The 19,511-nt window shown below is 43.7% G+C and overlaps 1 protein-coding gene across 4 annotated transcripts in view; it reads right to left on the bottom strand.

Annotated features, from left to right (window-relative positions):
- The window catches only part of FCHSD2 (FCH and double SH3 domains 2), a 248,452-nt gene that overhangs the window by 53,572 nt on the left and 175,369 nt on the right, over positions 1 to 19,511 (bottom strand). For all 4 annotated transcript variants that reach the window (XM_055142000.1, XM_055142001.1, XM_055142002.1 and 1 more), the window contains exon 9: positions 7,966 to 8,088. In XM_055142000.1, coding sequence (XP_054997975.1) covers positions 7,966 to 8,088 — 123 coding nt within the window. The remainder of the gene's footprint in view (positions 1 to 7,965; positions 8,089 to 19,511) is intronic.

Raw genomic sequence — 19,511 nt, 5'->3', positions numbered from 1 at the left:
CATGTGCACCTTATTCCTCCTCTCTTGGTTCTAGTACATTATAGGATGGTTTTATTATGTCCAGGCCACAAGTCCTCCAAGCAAAAGGACGGCTGGATAAAGGAACATATTCAAAAAAGAATCCTGGTACCCGGAAAGTAGGAAAACAAATACATGGAAAGATGGCCCCTGGAAAATACTTATAGCATTCTATATCGGAGAAAGAGGAGAAATCAGCAGCATTTGATGGTGGAGAAATCCATTTGCTATTTTGTTCCACTGCACGTATTTTTCTAATCTTTCATTTGTAGTATATTATATACAGTTCATTAGCACTTTTGCCAGAGGACAGACTGAAAAAGTTTCAAGCCATGCTGTAGCTATATTGCCATAATCCTGGGCCATTGGTTCACTGAGGAGATGGGAAAGGAAGGAATTATATTTCGTGTTTTGTTGATTGGCTTGATCCTGATTCTCTGTTTTCATTTTTGTTTCCCATTCTAGCTCTAGAGACAGGAAGTTTTAGGTGAATCAGGAGAGGGCCGGCCATCCTGCTGGTCCACGCCCTGCACTCTCTTACAAGGCTGGACTACAGACCCGATGGCAGCCTCACCCTGTGGTCTACCTCCAGGCCCTATTTGTAGAGCTGGAGAGAGAGCACTGTGGGGAAGGAGCTGGGCTTCACGTGGCCGACTGAGACTTGATCCCTGGCACCTGAGCACTGCCAGGAGGGATCCCTGAGCACAGTTGGGTTTGCCTTAGATGTTTGGGTTTATTTCTGGACTTCCAATTTTATTTCACCAGCAGCCTAAATATCTATTTGTATCACAATATTGACTTTTTTGTGGGAGGGAAGCCACACACCTGAGGTGTGTCAGAGCTTTATGTCAGAGCTGCTCTGGTGGGGCTCAGAGGACTCAGAGCCGTGGCTGGACCCAGGCCTCCTGCTCTAGCCCACGGCACTGGAATTTTGAGAGGGACTGCACCGAGTCTAGAAGTTTGAGGAATTTAGAGATTATGAAATAATCTGATCCATAAGAAAAGACTGCCATTTACTCAGGTCTTTGATTTGTTCTGGTAATGCTTCATAGCTTTCAATGGAGAAGTCTTTCATCCTCTGGTCTAATTCACAGATATTTTATTCCTCAGATGATACCATATAGTTGCATTTGTTTTCTTAATTTGAATCTGGTTCATTCATTGATAAAGTCAAACCATTTTTGTTCGTTTGCTGTAGGGCCAACTCTGGTGGTGGCCGGGGCTTACTCCTGGCTACTCAGGGATCACTCCTGGCAGGGCTTCAGGGACCCTATGTGGTGCCAGGAACTAAACCCGGGTCAGCTGTGTGCAATACACGCACTTTACCCACCGCATGAGAGAGTGGCTTCTGAAGTTGGGGAGCAGGGCGACAGGCACCGGAGCAGGAAAAACCCGACCTTGCAAATAGCTCTGAAGTGAAGCCTCACAAGAGGGAGTCACTGGGCAGAGATAGCAAAGCAGGGCGCCTGCATCATGAGTCTCACCCGACCCCCTAGTCACATACGCCTGAAATGCAGAACCCGTCATGTATGCCTTAAGCAAGTCATCCTAACAGCAACATACAGCCTTGAAGGGAATTGGACCAGGGGCTAAGCAGAGAGAAAAAGGTGATAGGCCAATAGTGCTAAGCTCTATGTGACTGGACCTCCTGTAAGCCAAGACCTTCCATAAAAATGTGTGTATTTGGCAATAACGTGAGCTGTGATCAACTGCTCCTGGAGGGGTTTCTCCGTGCTGATCCTCCTTCGCCCCCTGGCTGGGCTCCTGCCCAGACCTGGTGCCCAATATGTCCGGGCACTCCCCAATACGAAGTCAAAAGATGTTTGCTGTTTTGAAAAATAGCTCCTTTTCTATCTCTCTTTTTTTTTTTTGTTCATACCTGGCAATGCTCAGGGGTCACTCCTGGCAGCGCTTGGGGGACCATATGGGATGCTGGGATAGAACCTGGGCTGGACAAGGTAAGTGCTCTGCCTGCAGTACTATCTCTCCAGATCCCAAAGTCATATGATTTTTAATTCTGATCATACACCTGCAGTTTGTGTGAAATTAATTAGCTCCAGTATTTTCTTTTTTGGGGTGTATTCGATGGGATTTTCTCTTTATATCATGTTATCTGCAAATACAGACTAATTGTAATTCCTTCTTTTCAGTCTGAAAAATCTTCTGTTTCTTCATCCTGCCTAATTGCTATCACTAGGATTTCCAATACAAATGTGAGCAGTGGGGCTGGCACAATAGCACAGCGGGTAGGGCGTTTGCCTTGCACATGGTCAACCCAGGTTCGATTCCCAGCAGCCCATATGGTCCCCCAAGCACTGCCAGGAGTAATTCCTGAGTGCAGAGCCAGGAGTAACCCCTGTGCATTGCTGGGTGTGACCCAAAAATAAAAAAAAAAGTGAGCAGCAATGGTAAAAAAGTGGGGATCCTTGTCTTGTTCCTGATTTTGTGGGGAAAGATTTTAGTCTTTCACCATTGAGTATACATCTGAAGGTTTTTCATAAATGTTCTTCGTCAGTAGAGCTATTTTCTATTCCTCAACTGTTTAGTGTTTTGAATTCTGTAAAATGATTTCCCATTGTCTTTTGAGATGATCATGTACTTCCTTCTCACACCCTTCATTTCCTAAGTTTACTTTTTTTGGTTTGCCCTTAAGGTGTTATGAATGACAGTTTAATTTCTAAAGAAACAGAGAATAACATTGCAATCTTCTGAAACACTGAGTTTTGCCACTCACCGGCAGAAATTTTCAGAAGCAAATAGAAAGCAGGCGGACATAAAATATAAGGCCAGCAGAACTACCTTTGGGCTTATTATCCTAGAGAATGTTATCCATGATGGTACCAACTTCAATTACATATACAAAGCATTTTATAAAATATTAAGGAGCAAAGCAAGCTCCATAAATAATTAAACAAAGGCTTTCTTCCCCTTGGGGGATGACAGAGAACTATAATATTTACTTTGTGTCAGTATAAATGACCTCCCCTGGAAATATGAGAACATGCAGTTATGATTTAGAGATGCATGTGTTGAGGGTGGGGGTGATGAGCCCCTTCAGCAGAGCAAAGTAAACATGGTGTAGAACCTAAACTCTAGATTCTGAGTCTTCCTTTTGACTTATCACCTCGCTAGACTGCTCTCCGCAGCATCAGTTCTTTGTAACAGAGCCGCAGATGGCACACAAGGTGTGAGCTCTCCTGGACCTTGGAACCAAGGGCACATCTAGTTCCAACACTTATTAAACTTTGATCCCTACGCCTCTGAGCTACGCAGAAGAGCATCTCAGAAGATCATTTACCTCTCATCCCCAAGGAGCAAGTTACTCAGGTGAATGCAAACAAGGGAAAAAAACTTAAGTCTTTAAGTGTCCAAACCAATTTATACATTTTAAATTTATTCCACAAAATGAATATACGCTAAGAAGATAAAAGAGTTCAGTGGTGGAGCATGGACAGGGTCGGGGGTATGTGCACCTCTTTACAAAATGAACCTGGTAATACCAGATTTAGAGGATGCGTTCAAACATCTAGAAGACTGTTAAATACTATGCAAAATAGCAGCTACTTTTAAAGACTATCAACTTCCCATCTTATCAAGTAAATACTGTATTAAATCTAACTTGTTTTAAAAGATATTTCACAGATCTAGATTAAGCAAATTGCTTTGATAAAAAATGGAACAGACAAAGGCTGGAGGGCAGATACGGGCACATGTGAGGTGCACACCTGCCCGGGTTTGATCCCCAGCATCACCATAAGCTGCCCCCCTCCCGCCCCGCCTCTCTGGGTGCAGTGCAGAGCCCCAAGCAGTGCAGGGCTGGAGCATCAGTGCATCCTTAGGGCCTTGCATGGACTGGACAGCCAGTTGCATGCTCCAGGGCCTCCTGAGCACTGCTTAGGAGACGCCTCACCTCCTTAACTGGAATGAGTGTAATAAAACAAAATGCAATTTCTAATAAAATTAGAATGAGAAACATGGCCCCACTATATGAACCCATGACTGGGAATCAAAAAGCTTAAGCTCAAATGATTCATGGGTTAATGAAAGAGCAAAAAGCAGCAGAAACAGCAAAAAAGCACAATATGTCACAGGATGCACTTAAAGCAGAAAGAGGCATTTTTTTTTTTTTTTTTTTTTGCTTTTTGGGTCACACCCGGCAATGCACAGGGGTCATTCCTGGCTCATGCACTCAGGAATTACCCCTGGCGGTGCTCAGGGGACCATATGGGATGCTGGGATTCCAACCCGGGTCGACCGCATGCAAGGCAAATGCCCTCCCCGCTGTGCTATCACTCCAGCCCCCCAGCCCCCGAGAAAGAGGCATTTTTTTAAGCCTTAAATTAATTTACATGAGAATAAGGAATGCTTGGGGCTGGAGCAATAGCACAGCAGGTAGGGTGTTTGCCTTGCACGCGGCTGACCCTGGTTCTAATCCCAGCATCCCATATGGTCCCCTGAGCACCGAGTGAAGAGCCAGGAGAGTAACCCCTGTGCATCGCTGGGTGTGACCCAAAAACCAAAAAAAAAAAAAAAAAGAGAATAAGGAATACTTAAAATATAGGTAGGATCCAACAGAAAAAGAACCTTGAAAACCAGTACAAAAGCACAAATGCTATAAAGTAGGAAGAAATAATGAATATGCAGACAGAAATTAAGGAACTAAAACAACATTGAGAAGTACAAAAACTGGGTCTTGGAAAAGATTAATACAACATTCTGTAAGTCGGGAAATAAGAGAAACCACAAATATTATAACTAAACAGGGAGAAAACTACAGAGGTAAGCCAAGTTTATACAAATTAAAAAGTCACTAAATATCACAAACTAAATGGAGAACTGACTAAGAAAGTATACTTTCAACCACTTCTTGATTCTAGAGACTTTAGATTCTAGAGATTTTGTTTTCTGTTTCTGGGCCCTACCCGGCAGTGCTCAGGGCTCACTCCTGGCTCTGCACTCAGGGATCCCTCCTGGAAGTGATCTGGGAACCATATGGAGTGCTGGGAATCGAACCTGGCTCCACTACATGCAAGGCAAGTGCCCTATCCACTGTACTATTGCTCCAGTTCCTCTTTTGTTCCAACATTCTCTCATGAAAAATTTCCAACATGCGTACATTAAGAAAGGATTTCACAGAAACCATGATCTACCCAGCACTGAAGACACTCCACAATGGAGGAATTTTTTTTTTTTTTGCTCAGGGCCTACTTCTGGCTGTGCATTGAGGGATCTCTCTTGGTGCTTGGGAGAACACCTGGGTGCCTCAGCTGAGCCCGGACTGGCCTTGTGCAAGTTGACAGGACAAACGCCTTCACCCTGTTCTAGCTCCCTGGATAGCCAATGAGAATTTTTACTCCATTTGTTGTCACTTGACTATCCCATATCCTCTCTTCCATATGTTAATTCTTTTATTCTGAATCTTGGGGACAAAAAGATACAAGGACACAGACATGACAGGACTTCAAAGCATCAGAATAGCAATCTTTCTAGTTCCTTACCAGTACTTAAAATGGTTTTCTGAAAACAAATAAAAGACCCCAAACAAAAGAAAAACCAGAACTGGACTCCGGTGCACCGAGCACTTCTCAGGAGAAGCGGCCGCGGCTTCTCCCCACCCCGCCACGTGTCCATGTGCTGGCCTGTCGTGAGAAGGAGTGTCATCCCCTTCTAAACAATTCCTCAGCCACTGCCTGGGTCCCACCCTCCCGCCAACACAGAGCATCTCACTGCAGCGTCTGAAACAGCAGTTATAAAAGGAATACACTTTATAAAGGCATTTATTCGGCCTGGAAACATGTAACATTTACTAATCACGGAAACGAATTATCTTCTAAAGGGCAGTTCATTATACTGGGGGGAAAAATTTCATCTGTGGGATCCAGAAGAAAAGCACTGTCATTTATTGTCTGCTTTGTACAAAGTGTTCATGCCAGCAAAATAGATGGGTCTCAGTGTTTTTTCATGAAAAGATTATTGCCCAGAAATGCCAAGATATAGAATGTAGGGTTAATTTAAAAAAAAAAAACCAACATAAAATCCATTTCTTTATTGATGATATAAAATGCTACTTTTCCCTTTGTGTCACACTTGCTGTCTTTCACAATCACAGATCACCGTATCAACTCCCTGTTCAAATGGAACATGTTCCAATTCCATGCGAGTTGAAAGAAAACTCTTTCAAAACCATTCTCCTCAAAAATGACGTACAGGTTGACCCACATCCCACAACCGCTGCCAGGTAAGCTCATTTATTGGTCCAGCTTTACAGGCTCTAGATTAAATCTCATCAAGGGATCATCAAGGCACAGAAAGGACATGGGTACAAGGGTCTCCCAGCAGAGAATTCCGTCCCGACCACCCTCAGGAAGTGGTGGTTGGTGGGGGCTCCCAGTCCTGTCAAAGGCCCCTGCAGCCGCTTCCACACCCCACAGCTCCCACCATGCCAACAGGCTGGAACACTGAATGCCTCTAACAAATGCAGCATGAACAACTTTGCAAACCACGGTGTTTAAAGGGAGCAAAGAGTGACGTCTCTGGCAATGGACCAATGTCCCGGGCTAGCCTGGATCATTACCGCTCTCTCTGCTTTTCATGATAACTTATCAAGGAGAATAGAACATCCTCTAGCTTCATTAGAAAGAAAACTGTTTCCAGGAAACTTGTCTTTGAAAACATTCTTCGAGGGACAGGGCCGGAAAAACAACCCTGCTTGCAAGCACAGTGCGGCATCAACACCACGAACGCATGAAAACGGAACAGAGGGCCTGGAGAATATTCCCCAGGGAGCACCCTCAAGGCACGGCTCAGAGAGAGCCAGAGCTGTGGGACACAGAGCTGCGGGCAAGTTCCGATCAAGGAGCATGTCCCCTGGGTACAGGGGGAGGGGAGAGACAGGCCGAAGGAGCAATGGGACTTGTGAGTTTAGCTAAGGACTTCAGCCTCCTGTCGGCACACACTGAGTTGAAACAGACCCGGGTCTTGCTGAACCCAACACAGTGGGCTGCCCGCCTGCTGCCCAGCTGGGGGGGGGGGGGGTGCAGCCACTCCTGAGGTCAGTGGGCCTGGACTCTTGGCCCTACCTGGACAGGCGCCTTCCCTGAGGGGACAGAGTCCCATCCCACCCAAAAGACTATGCTGGGCTACTTTCTGAGTGTGATTTAAGTCACTCAGCTTTGCATTTCAATGCTCTGAGTTAAAAAGAGTCTTGAGATATGTTAAACCCACAAAGGACGTGGTCCCAGGTGGCTGAACAGGGTACAGCTAACCTGAGGTGACTACCTTAATTCTTTATAATGAAATAATTTAAATAATCCTTAAATTTAAACCACCAGGCGTGGCCCAAAATCCAAACAAACATAAGAACCAATCAGGGATGGCGATTCATGTATGACACTAACAGATTTCAAGCTAAAGAAAGTGATAAGACAGGGACTTATACAGTGATAATACAGTGATAATACAGTGGGAGGGCATCTGCCTTGCATGCAGCCACCCAGCATCCCCTGCACCCCCAGGTCCCTGAGCACTGCCAGGAGTAATTCCTGAGTGCAGACCAGTAATGACCCCTCAGTCTCTCAATAATAAAGAGACACAAACAAGGAAATGGTATCAAAGGATGACAAACGCTTGACATCTGTACAAAGCTGAGGTTACGATAGATACATTGGGGGGCAGGACAAAGAGGTGGACTCCAGGTGACATGGGGACAGTGGTTGGGAGTCCAGGGCATTCTGCCCAAGCAGATGAAGGCGCAGTAACTTCGTACATCAAAACCACAAATGTTAACATCATTGTAACTGCGTTACCAAAACTACAGTAACATTTTTTATGAAAAAGCTTAAGAGCCCTCATTCTTCTACTGTTACTGTTCCTTCATTGTATTTGTATGCAGACAGATTTTCGATTTCAAAATGGGTGACAACACATATTTCACCAGAGGTGACTTACTTTGCTGGAGGTTTCTAATAAAAACTGGAATGTGTTCTGCACAGCCTGGCATGCCTCCAGCTCAGTACGGCTGAAGGCTATCAAGTAATCCTTGAGGTGATCATATACATTGCCATCAAGAACCTAGAAAAGAGTAAATGAGAACAAATGATGAGAAAACTTTTGACACAAAAAACCTACTGTCTACAGAGAAAGTTCAGGTTAAATATTTAGGGGCTGGAGCAATAGCACAGCGGGTAGGGCATTTGCCTTGCACGTGGCCGACCCAGGTTCGATTCCCAGCATCCAATATGGTCTCCCTGAGCGCTGCCAGGAGTAATTCCTGAGTGCAGAGCCAGGAGTAACCCCTGTGCATCGCCAGGTGTGACCCAAAAAGAAAAAAAAAATGTAGAGGGCTGGAGAGATAGTACGGCAAATAGGTAGCATTTGTCTTGTATGTGGTTGACGCCAGTTTGATCCCACATGGTCCCCAGAGCACCATCAGGTGTGGTTCCTGAGTGCAGAGCCTGGAGTAAGTCCTGATCACATCTAGGTGTGGCCCCAAAACAACAACAAAAATGAATTAAAAAATATACATTGCTACGCAAAGGTAAATACAAAGAAAGGTAATCACTTGTGGGAATACTGATTCCAGTCAACTGAAAAAAAGATAAAATCCTTTGTTGGGAATAGAAAAAAACGAGAAAATAATGATTGGGTTATGGTCTTTGCATGTTTGTTTATTAGCTGCATCAATTTCTGTAATCACTTTGTAACAGACTGAGTGAGTCTTAAATGAAATAACAGAAAGAATCCAGGTGGAGTGACTTGAACACAGTAGAAAAAAATAAACCAAAATTGCCTGTTTTCCTTCCTCATCCACTGTTGATAGGATATAACTAGTATATTCTTACTTCAGGACATTTAGGAAAACAAGACAGAAAGTGGTTTTTTTGTTTTTTGTTTTTTTTTTTGCTTTTTAGGTCACACCCGGCAATGCACAGGGGTTACTCCTGGCTCTGCACTCAGGAATTACTCCTGGCAGTGCTCGGGGGATGCTGGGAATTGAACCCGGGTTGACCGCGTGCAAGGCAAACGCCCTACCCACTGTGCTATCGCTCCAGCCCCTAGAAAATGTTTTTTAAAGGTGTGTCAATGCAAGGCTCAATCTGTAACACCCTGTTAGTGATGCAGTTAGTGATCTCTTATATAAGGCCTTAATGTCTCCAAGGTGAGACACAACAATCTTCACACACCTTCCTCTAAGGAAACTGTTTTGGATCATCTTTAGTAGTTTATTCATAACAAGCAATACAAAATAAATTATGTAGGATCTGCTTTTGGGGCAGGCTTGTGCAGTGGTGGGAAAATTGGAAATAATGGTGGTGGGAAGGTGCAATGATCATAGGATTGGTGCTGGGATACTGAATGTAATAAATTATTGTGAACAACTTTGTAAAATAAAATTAAAAAAATAAAAGTGTCAAATTCCTTTTTTAGGGGAGAATATCAATGTGATATCTAGGAAGAGTTTTATTTTTCTCTATGAAGAGTTTAAACTTCATTGTTTAAGCACTTAGAGCAAGGCTCTCAAAAGGAAAAGAGAAAGTGACTAATCATTTGAGAATGATTAAGCTCTCATATGCCTGTTGAGTAAAACATATACAGCCACCAAAACAAAAACAGAAAACTGAAGATGAAAAAGTATATATAAAATAAATTTTGGGCTAAAAATGTAGAACAGGGTCAAAGAGATGGTACGGTGGGTAAGCACTTGCCTTGCATGTGGCTATTCCGGGTTTGATTCCCGGCACCCCACATGGTCCCCCAAGCACTGCCAGGAGTAACCCCTGAGCACAGCCAGGTGTGGCTCCAAAATAAAACAAAACAAAACAAATGCAGAACAGCAGGAGCCAGAGAGATAGTACAGTGGGTGGGCACTTGCCTTGCATGTGCTAACCCAGGTTTGATCTCTGGCATCCCAAAAAGTCCCTTAATGCTAATGGGCATTGTCCCCAAACAGAACAAAACCAACAATAACGCCCCCCTCCCAACACACACAATGCAAAACAGGGCTGGAGAGATGGTACAGGTGCTATGACATCTGCCTTGTATATGACCAACCCATGATCAATCCCTGGCACCACATACGGTTCTACAAATGCTTCTAGGAGTGACTCTCGAGCCCAGTCAGGAGTATGCCCGGGGCACTGATGGGTGTACCCCGTCACCCCCACAATGAAAAACCAAAGAAAGAAGAAAAAATATAGAATATACACATTGGCAACAATTATAGGAAATATATTCATTACATAATAATCACAAAAGACTGTGGAGTCTAGATAATCAATGGAGATAAACACAGAAATGAAATTCATATACAAATCACCTATTTAACTTGTATTTACTTATTTAAAAATTCTTCTTTACTGAGATTCTGTGATTCTGTGCTTTAAATACTAATAATAACAGTTTCTCATGTATATAGTGGTTTCTCTCCCCAACCTAAAATTGTGTCGAATAGTTCTCCCATTGTCACCTTTGACCTTTGTTGCTGCCCTGCTGTGAATCATTAAGTTTTATACCAGTTTAACTATTTTAAAGTTGACAACTCAGTGGCTGCTTAGTATCCTGACCCTGTTGTGAAGCCAGCACTACTATCTCACTCTGTAACAACTGTGCCACCACCAAAGAAATCCTACACCGATTATTTGGCCATGTACTTTTTCCCCTTCCTTCGGCAGTTACTAATCTACTGCCTACCTTCTACAGATTTTGAACACTTCAAGTGGATGCATGTAATATTTGATCTTCTACGCCAGTCTCTGTGGACTGGCCTGTTTTCAGGGTTTCTCCATGTATTAGCACTCCCTTTCTTCTTATCCACTGTAGAGAGATCCTTCACATGTCTATCCATTAACTGATGAACATGTGGGTCACTTCCACTGCTATAAACTATTGTGCACATGTTTTTGTTTGAACAATTCCAGTCCTCTAGGGCATATACCTTCTAGGGGGATTGCTGGGCTCTGTTCTATGGCAATTCTATAACTATTTCAGGAAATACCACTTTTTTCCCAAAGTAACTGCATTATTCACCTTCTATGAAACTGTATAATTTTCCTGCATCTTTGTTAACATTTGATAGTTTCTTTCTCTTATTTTTTAAAAAATTATTTAAGCCAATCTATTTGTATCCCTTTGAGGTTTTAATTTCCATTTCTCCAATGACTAATGATGCTGAACGACTTTTCACATGCTGGTTAGTCATTTATGCTTTTCTTTGGGGAAATGTCTATTCAAGTCTTTCACTCATTTTTTTTACTTCATCTTTTTGTTGGTTTCAAGTTGTTCATCTTATGAATTCTACCTTCATGTAAACAGATTTTTCAAATATATTTTTGGGATTTTTGATAATATATTCTATTTTGAGGCATCTTTTCAATTTTTCAGTGCCCTTTGATGCATAAAGAATATTCGTTTAACTTTAATAATTTAGATATTTTCCTTTTGTGGTTTGTGTTTGTGTTAAACATCTAACAATTTTCATTGAAAGTTTTATGTGCTATATGAAAAAATTTATATCAAATGAGAGGTTGCATATCTTATACTTGAGGTTCCATTAAAGGTATTCTATAAAACTTTTATGTATTCATTTAGGTTTTTTTGGGTCACACCTGACTAAGCTCAGGGCTTACTCCAGGCTCTGTGGTGCCTGAGATCAACCTAGGTAGGCAAGCACACTTTGTGCAAGGCAAGCACGCCCTATTCCCTGTACTATCTCTCTCTCCAGTCCAAAAACTGGCATTAAAAAATTGAACAGCCTGTACGTAATCAATGCACGTGGTGATAAAGCGGCACATGCTAAAGCTCTTCTACCACTAGATGGCACCATTGAGCACCTCAAATGTAGGCCTTGCAAGTTCCCCTGTAGCTGTATCACATTCCCAGGGTTGTGTTGGTGTTTCTAGGAATACAAATTCACCGCCTAGAACACGCTTTTTTCATTTTTTGTCTTGGGCCACACTTGGCAGTGCTCATAGCTTAGTCCTGGCTCCGCCTTCGGGATCATTCCTAGTGGGCTCCAGGACCATATGGGATGCCAGAGGTTGAGTGCATGCAAAAGCAAACACCCTACAGCTCCAACCTTGGGACATTAAAAAAAAAAAAGATTATTTAAAAGGGGGGGGCATAGGAGAGATAACACAGGAGGTAAGCTGCTTGCTTTTCGTGCCACTGGCCTGGTTGGAGGCACAGCTGAAATATCCTTTGAGCACAGAGCCAGGAGCAGCACCTTTGAGTGTGGCCCAAACAAATCAATGGGAAAAAATTCCACTGAACTTCTGACAGAAGTTTTTCACTTTAAAAGTGCTCTTGGTAGATCTCCTCAACCTTGTGGTTTTAGGAAATGACTGGAGTACGAGTCAGAGGTGACAGGGGTGCCATAAGCTCCTGACAACAGGGTTTATTGTTACGTAGGCTGGGGAGCAGGGCCCGAGGGGTTGCATTTCTTCAGACCGGCCACTAATCTGGAGATCACACTTGGAGGGACTCAGGGGTAAACCAGCCACGTTAGCTAATAGTAGGGGAGCATCGGAACAGAGTCGTTACTGGAGAGCCAGCAGGAGAGAGTGGCTAGAAGCAGGGAGTCTGCCACCTGGGTCAGGACAGGGTCAACAGGAATCATCCATCAGGAAGCGGATCAACAGGTTCATTTCTCTATAACAATTGAATATGAGATGGGGGGGAAACCACAAAATTTCTATTTCTTTGTAATATTTGATTATAGCATTAGGGAGGAAAAATTCTCAAAATATCTCCCCCCCTTTCAGTGATCCTGCTATATATTTTGAAAAATAAAGTGTCAGGAGCTTCACACAGGCAAGCTAAATGCGCTATTGCTGAGCTACATCCCTGGTCAGAAAAATAAACATTCCTTAGCTGGTAGCTAAAGCCTCATCAAGTGTCATTCCCACGTACTCCTCATCAGCTATATCATCTCTCACCACTGCACTCCACACCGCCGTATACCACCTGCTCCGAAAAATGGCACTCGCATTCACGGTCCCAATTAACTTCACTCCGCCTCCTTTTCTCTCTCCCTCAGTTAGTAATATGATGGCTTACTCTGTCCCTAGAGCTTTCCAAGGATGGTTCAGTCAGTTTCTCTCTAGTGATTTCACAAGATGCCCTGTTTGTTGCACAGGTATTACTATAAGTGAGACGGGGTGAGTCTTACTCAGGCACAGAGCAGGGCAGGCAGGAGATGCTCAGAAACATTTATAGACAAAACCAACTGCTCTACTCTAAATTTTAATGGAGCAACAAATAGGCACTGAGCTGAGAGGCCAACCACACTCCAGCATATTTTAGTTAATAGAAAATATGCCAGAAGTCGTTGTGCATCAAATACAGAAAGAGCTTCTCTGGGCTTTCGAAACCCAATTAAGGCAGAGCCAGATGGCAAGAGGTGGGAGGTGGGCCAAGTGATTCAAGTCTCTTTTAACAAGACACCGGTTCATCTTCAAATATTTCTTTCGCCCGGTTCAACATCGAGAATTCCCTGAGTGTTAATGATCACCTTCTCAGCCTTACAGTACTCATTAACCTGCACATGTACCAATTTTCCCGGTGGCTAAGAGTAAGATAGCTGGAGGCCTTCAAGTCTAGATGGCCTATTGTTAATACAGGAGGTTAAAAAAAAAAAAATCAAGAAATGGTTGGAATTCCAAGCACAGGAAGTGGGTGATTACCCTGCGATTTGCACAAGCCCCTGCCTCAAGTGACTGATTGTTTGAACCAGTGATGGAGCCTCCAGATGAAGTTCAAAGCAGTTCTGGGCAGTCCCGCCTGAATGGGAGTTTGTGATTAGAAGGCAGGCGGCATAAATATTTAGACGGACTTTGATTTAAAAGCAATAATTAGAAAAGAAGTCCCCACCCCAAAATAGAACAAAATACTGGGGAACTAAACAAGAGCGCTGGAAAGCTTTGACACCATCTCCTCACCACAGGGCTTATCGGTGTGTATCTGTCTCTCGCGGGGACTGTGACAGCGACCCTTTGCTGCTCTGCCCCCAGTGGCTCTGCGTGCCACCACTCCCGTTCCCACACCGCAGCAAGGAGACTTCTCTACCTCACACTTTGGATCTGCTTGTCCTTCCCAGCGGGCTGCTAGAGTTCGGAGCAGACAGCGCTCAGGGCCAGCGCAGCAGTACAGCGGGCTTACAGGCGTCTGACCCAGGTTCGATCCCAGGAGCCCCTCAAGTCCCCTGTGCAATGCCAGGAGTGCTCTGCTGAGCACTGAAGCCAGGAGTAAGCCGGGTATGACTCAAAAACAAAAACCAACCAAACTGAAAAAAGGGTAGACAGCGTTTGCCTTTTCCCTGACCCCCTAACCTTAGCAGAGAAAGTCTGTAATAAATAATTTCTGAACTGAACTGAACTGTGGAGAGGTGGGATCTAAAGCAGATCCCAAATGCCTCAGAGAGACAGCACCAAGGAAACAGTTTGAGAGTGAAACATCTACTTTATCTCAACGCGGTCAGCATTATTCTGGAAATAAAATATGCTATTACTGATGCTTGACTAGACCAATAGCACAGCGGGTAGGACGTTCACCTTGCACGTGGCTGACCTGGGTTCAATTCCTCCATCCCTCTTGAAAAGCCTGGCAAGCTACCGAGAGTATCCCGCCCGCATGGCAGAGCCTGGCAAGCTACCTGTGGCGTATTCAATATGCCAAAAACAGTAACAAGTCTCACAATGCAGACGTTACTGGTGCCCGCTCAGCAAACTGATGAACAACGGGATGACAGTGCTACAGTGCTAATTACTGAGGCTGTCTTAAATTCTGACCAATCGCTCCTTCCCTCTCTGACATCTGTGAATCAAACTGGCTCTTCTTCCACGGGACTGTTCCAACTGCTCCTGGTACCTTCCTAGTTCAGTGTGCAATGCTACTAGCCACTCACCTGCCAGCTCGGACCTTAAAGTAAAGCATCACTTTCCTCTGCCCATCACTAACATTGGTTTAATCACAAATCTTAATTTTGGGGGAAGGGGTGCAGAGGGCACACCCGTAAGCACTTGGGGCTTACTCCTGGTTGGCACTCAGGGATCACCCCTAGTGGTACTCTGGAGGCCAAACGCAGTGCCAGGGATCCATCTGGGCTTGGCAGCAGGCAAGGCAAATTGCCCCAATCCCTGTACTACTCCTCCATCCCGAAATCTTGAATTCTATATCTTTTCTTTTTATTTAATGGCAGGAATTGAACACAGAGTCAGACATGTAAGTTACTGGCTCTCCTACAGAGCCACATTCCTGGGACATGAATTTAATTTCTTACATATTTATTAAATCCAACCTCTCGTCCTAATTCCCAGAGCTGCTACCTTCTGGCCATTCTGCCTCACTGGGATCCCGGAGCAATCTCCAGCTGCCATCCTGCACCCATTTCCCAGGAGGCTTTCTAAAGCCCTCCACCCTCTTCCTGGTCTGGCTAACTCTCGCCCTCAGCATCTCCACCTACATCCTATTCCGGACAATCTTTACATCACTACTCCCAGTCACAGTGTATCACCTAATTCTGGTGATGGACACGTGCATATCCCCCACTTTGGACTACTGTGAATAATGCCCTGAACATTGGTGTTGCAATTTTGTGTATACTTGTCCACAGTTCTCTTGGGCACAAACTCAGGGCATTCGTAATTCCTGTGCTTGATGTTTTGGTACTAATGGCACCATTTTTCCCACAGCCTCGCATTTGCTTGTTCTTATCTATATTTCTTTTTATAGTCATCTTAATGAGCAGGAAGTAGAATCTCAACAGCTAATTTAGTGTGCTTTTCTCTAGTTTGAATATTAAATACCTTTCAGGTACTTATCAGCCATTTGCACATGTTTGGGGAAGTCTCTGTTCAGATCATTTGTCCACTCTTTTTCTTTTAAAAACAATGACCTGTGGAGCATTTTATTTAGGCCCATAGAAAAACTGAGCAGAAAGTTCCTATGTACACTTATTATCTTCCAAACTCCTTCCTTTTATTAACATCTCAATAGTACAGCAGGTAGAGTGCTTGCCTTGCACATGGTCCAAATGACTTCAATCCTTGGCCCCCACGTGACCCCAGAGCCCACCAGGAGTGATCCCTGAGCGCAGAGCCAAGATAAGGCCTGAGCACTGCAGGGTGTGGCTCAAAAACCAAATAGGAGGCATGCCACCAGTGTGTGTGTGTGTGTGTGTGCGCGCGCGCCATCTTGCATTAATGTGGAAACAATTTTACAGCTGATGAGTCAATACTGATAATTACCAATAAATCCCTACATTAGGATATACTTTTCGTGCTTTAATAGTTTTAAATGACTATTGAAAAGCTTAAACCGACATATATCCATCATTCTAACACCATATAAAATACTCACCTGCCCTAGACTTCACTATTTATCTCTCCTGCCTGCCCTCTCCTCACTACACAGAAACCACTGATATTTTTCACTATCTCCATAATTTAGCCTTTTCCAAATTTCACATAACTGGACTTAAAATACATGGACCTTTTATAGTCAGTCTTCTTAATAACTCACTGAAAAAAACCCTCTGAATTAAAACTCTCCCTTTGTCTGGACCTACTCAGGGATATTTTGAATATACATGAAATGGCTAATATGAAATATATTAGCCATTTATACATAACATATACATGAAATAAACATGTAAAAATATGGATGCACATCTTGATTCAGACTGCAAGAAGTAATGATTTAATACACTAACTTACTATTCCTAAATTCTCTGAGCATATCTCAGAGCCTAAAGTAGAATATTTTTTAATTTCAAAGCTGAACCACAAATACCATATGAAAGCCACATGTGTTTCTATAAATTTAAAATATGGGCAAGACTCCTCGAACCTTACATAAATTGGGAAGTGGTCACAAATATAAGACTGTGAAAAGGGCATGCTCTCTAAGGAGATGTGCTTATTCCATGCCACAGGGGCTGACTGACACCCACATCACCTCCACACGCAGACCTGTGTGTGGAGCCATACACTTGTAAGTTAACAATGCACTCGAGGTCACATGTTCTACTGCACTGTTATTCAGACATGTGCACGAGAACAGCACATGTCTGAACAGCCTGGCTCAGAGAAGGCCGGAGATGTCTTGGAAGATCTATGCAAACAGGAGTGATACGGCAGTATGAACTCCTAGGTATCTCTACTATGAAAAAAAATTAAGTGGGTGAATCAGTCAAATGTACATTTTAAACAAAGCCAACCTTTAAAAAAAAAAAATCACTGAAGACCTCGGGAGAGAAATGTGCAGTATCTGAATACACCAGGAGGCAGGCCTCTGACAGGCAGCACTTCGGCTGCCTGAGCCGGAATGTTCTTAAGCGCGTACGCCCTGTTACCCACAGCCCCCACACAGGCTCCCTTACAAATTCCCTCTGCCTTCCCTGCGCCTCACCTCCCTCTGCTCTCTAAACTCAGCTGAGCCCAGAACCCACACTGACAGAAAGTACTCAAGAGAGGGGCAGGGGTGCAGTGGGGGTGAACCCCAACACGGCGGCATAGCCCGAGGTCAAGCTGAGAAATTTAGAATTCTAAGATGTTCCCCTGCCACCGTACAGTTTGTTTTACAGGAAAGTAGAAATTTCCTGGAACTCATTTGAGTCGGAAAATTAAGATGAATTAGGAGCTGGGAAAGAACAGGTGTCACTTTTTCTCAGCACACGGTGCCACTTCCCCGGAGGTGGAGGACGGGCACAGTGGCCGCCTTATTCAGACCCGGAAGGGCAGAGTCCCGAGTCAGAGTGAGGCAGAAATCTTGTGAATTTCCTTCGTGTGGTCTTGGAAAAGCAAAGCTGTCTTCTCGGAGAGCAGGGGCCATTCTAAAATAGCTCTTGGTAAAAGTCCTGGGTATAAATATAAAGATGATAAAAAAAAAAATGAGTGCTCTCAAAATTAGACCGTGAGCGTCCGGAGTGCCTTCCAGTGCTGAGGAAGGCAACAGCGACACGCTGGCTGGTCCTGGCTGACCTTTCTGAGGAGACCCTAAACTGAACCTCACCCAGGGTGCAGAAATTTTGAACATGGATTGGACAATTTAAAAAGATTAAAAAACAAAACAAAACAAAAACTCCACTGGTCTGTCTCTGCATCATGACATTAAATATCTTAATACTGATAACTGATATAAAGTAAAATTAGAAACAGCTCATCTAATTTTCTACTTCACCATAAATCACTGATTTTGTGAAGGAGGAAACAAATGAGAAAGTCTCTGTCCATGAATTATAAAGCCAGGACAGGAAAGTGCAAAACTGCTTGCTTTTCTAGAAATCTTTATTCTCTCCTCCTGAATTCTCTCCTGGCACTGTGTGCAGCTGTGAGCGTGCTGGTGCCACCTCAGTATTCAGCTGCAACCCCAAAGCAGCCCGGTCCAAGGGTCTTAATCCTTTTATGTATGAAAGTGGGGGACTGGAGTGATAGCACAGCGGGTAGGGCGTTTGCCTTGCATGCGGCCGACCTGGTATTTGATATGCCAAACACAGTAACAACAAGTCTCACAATGGGGACATTACTGGTGCCCACTTGAGCAAATTGATGAGCAAGTGGACGACAGTGCTACAGACAGTGCAGTGCTATGAAAGTGGGACAACTTATTTTGGCCCCACTTTCCTCATCTGTATAATAAGGAGATAAAGCCTCTCCGTGAATCTGTAAAACAGATACTTTAAGGTGTACTATTTTAATCCTTTAGTTTCTTTTACTATGTATTTGCATAACTGAGGAATTTACACTCATGTCTTCATCCAGAAAAAACGCACTGACACGAAACTAGTCTCTCCTTTATGCTACTATTGTTGTACAAATACCTTTTTGCTCACGACAAGCCCATCAATAATGCTCTGTGAGCTCAGTCTTCTGCCTGCCAGATCTCGCAGCTGAACCTAGCTCTCTCGCGTAATAATTGGCCTACTGTGCTTTTCATTCAGAATTTTTATTTGGTTCCTTTTCCTTTGTGGGTGTGAGCAGTTCTGGCCACACCGTCAGTGCTCAGGGTGGACTCTTGGCTTTGTGCTCAGGAATCATTCCAAGTGCTTGGGCACCCACAGGTGGTACTGGGAATCAAACGGGCTTGGCCACATGTAAGGCAAATGGTTTTGAACTATTGCTCCTACTTTGGTTCCTTATTTATTTCTTTTTTTTTTCCCCAGTATTTTTACGGTCAAATGTTATTCTAATGTTTTCTTTAGTTTTTTGAACATGGCTTACTTTTAACTTTATAACGTGAAAAACAGGTTATCAGAAACCTTTGTCTAGTGAGCTGGGGTGATAGTACAGTAAGTAAGGCAGTTGTCTTGCATGTGGCTAATTGGGTCAACCCCAGTTTTATCCCTTGCACGGCATACGGTCCCCATGAACATCACAGGGGTCATTCCCAAGCCAGGAACAGCTCCTCAGCACCACTGGGTGTGAACCCAGGAATCTTTATCTTGTAAGCTCATTATATAGGTTTCACTGTTATAATCAGTTTGATTTTAAGCTGTTATG

The sequence above is a fragment of the Sorex araneus genome, chromosome 6 (genome assembly GCF_027595985.1).
Source record: "Sorex araneus isolate mSorAra2 chromosome 6, mSorAra2.pri, whole genome shotgun sequence".
Classification (NCBI taxonomy): domain Eukaryota; kingdom Metazoa; phylum Chordata; class Mammalia; order Eulipotyphla; family Soricidae; genus Sorex; species Sorex araneus.
Note: the sequence above shows the minus strand (reverse complement) of the source record. Positions and strands in the feature narration are given on the sequence as shown.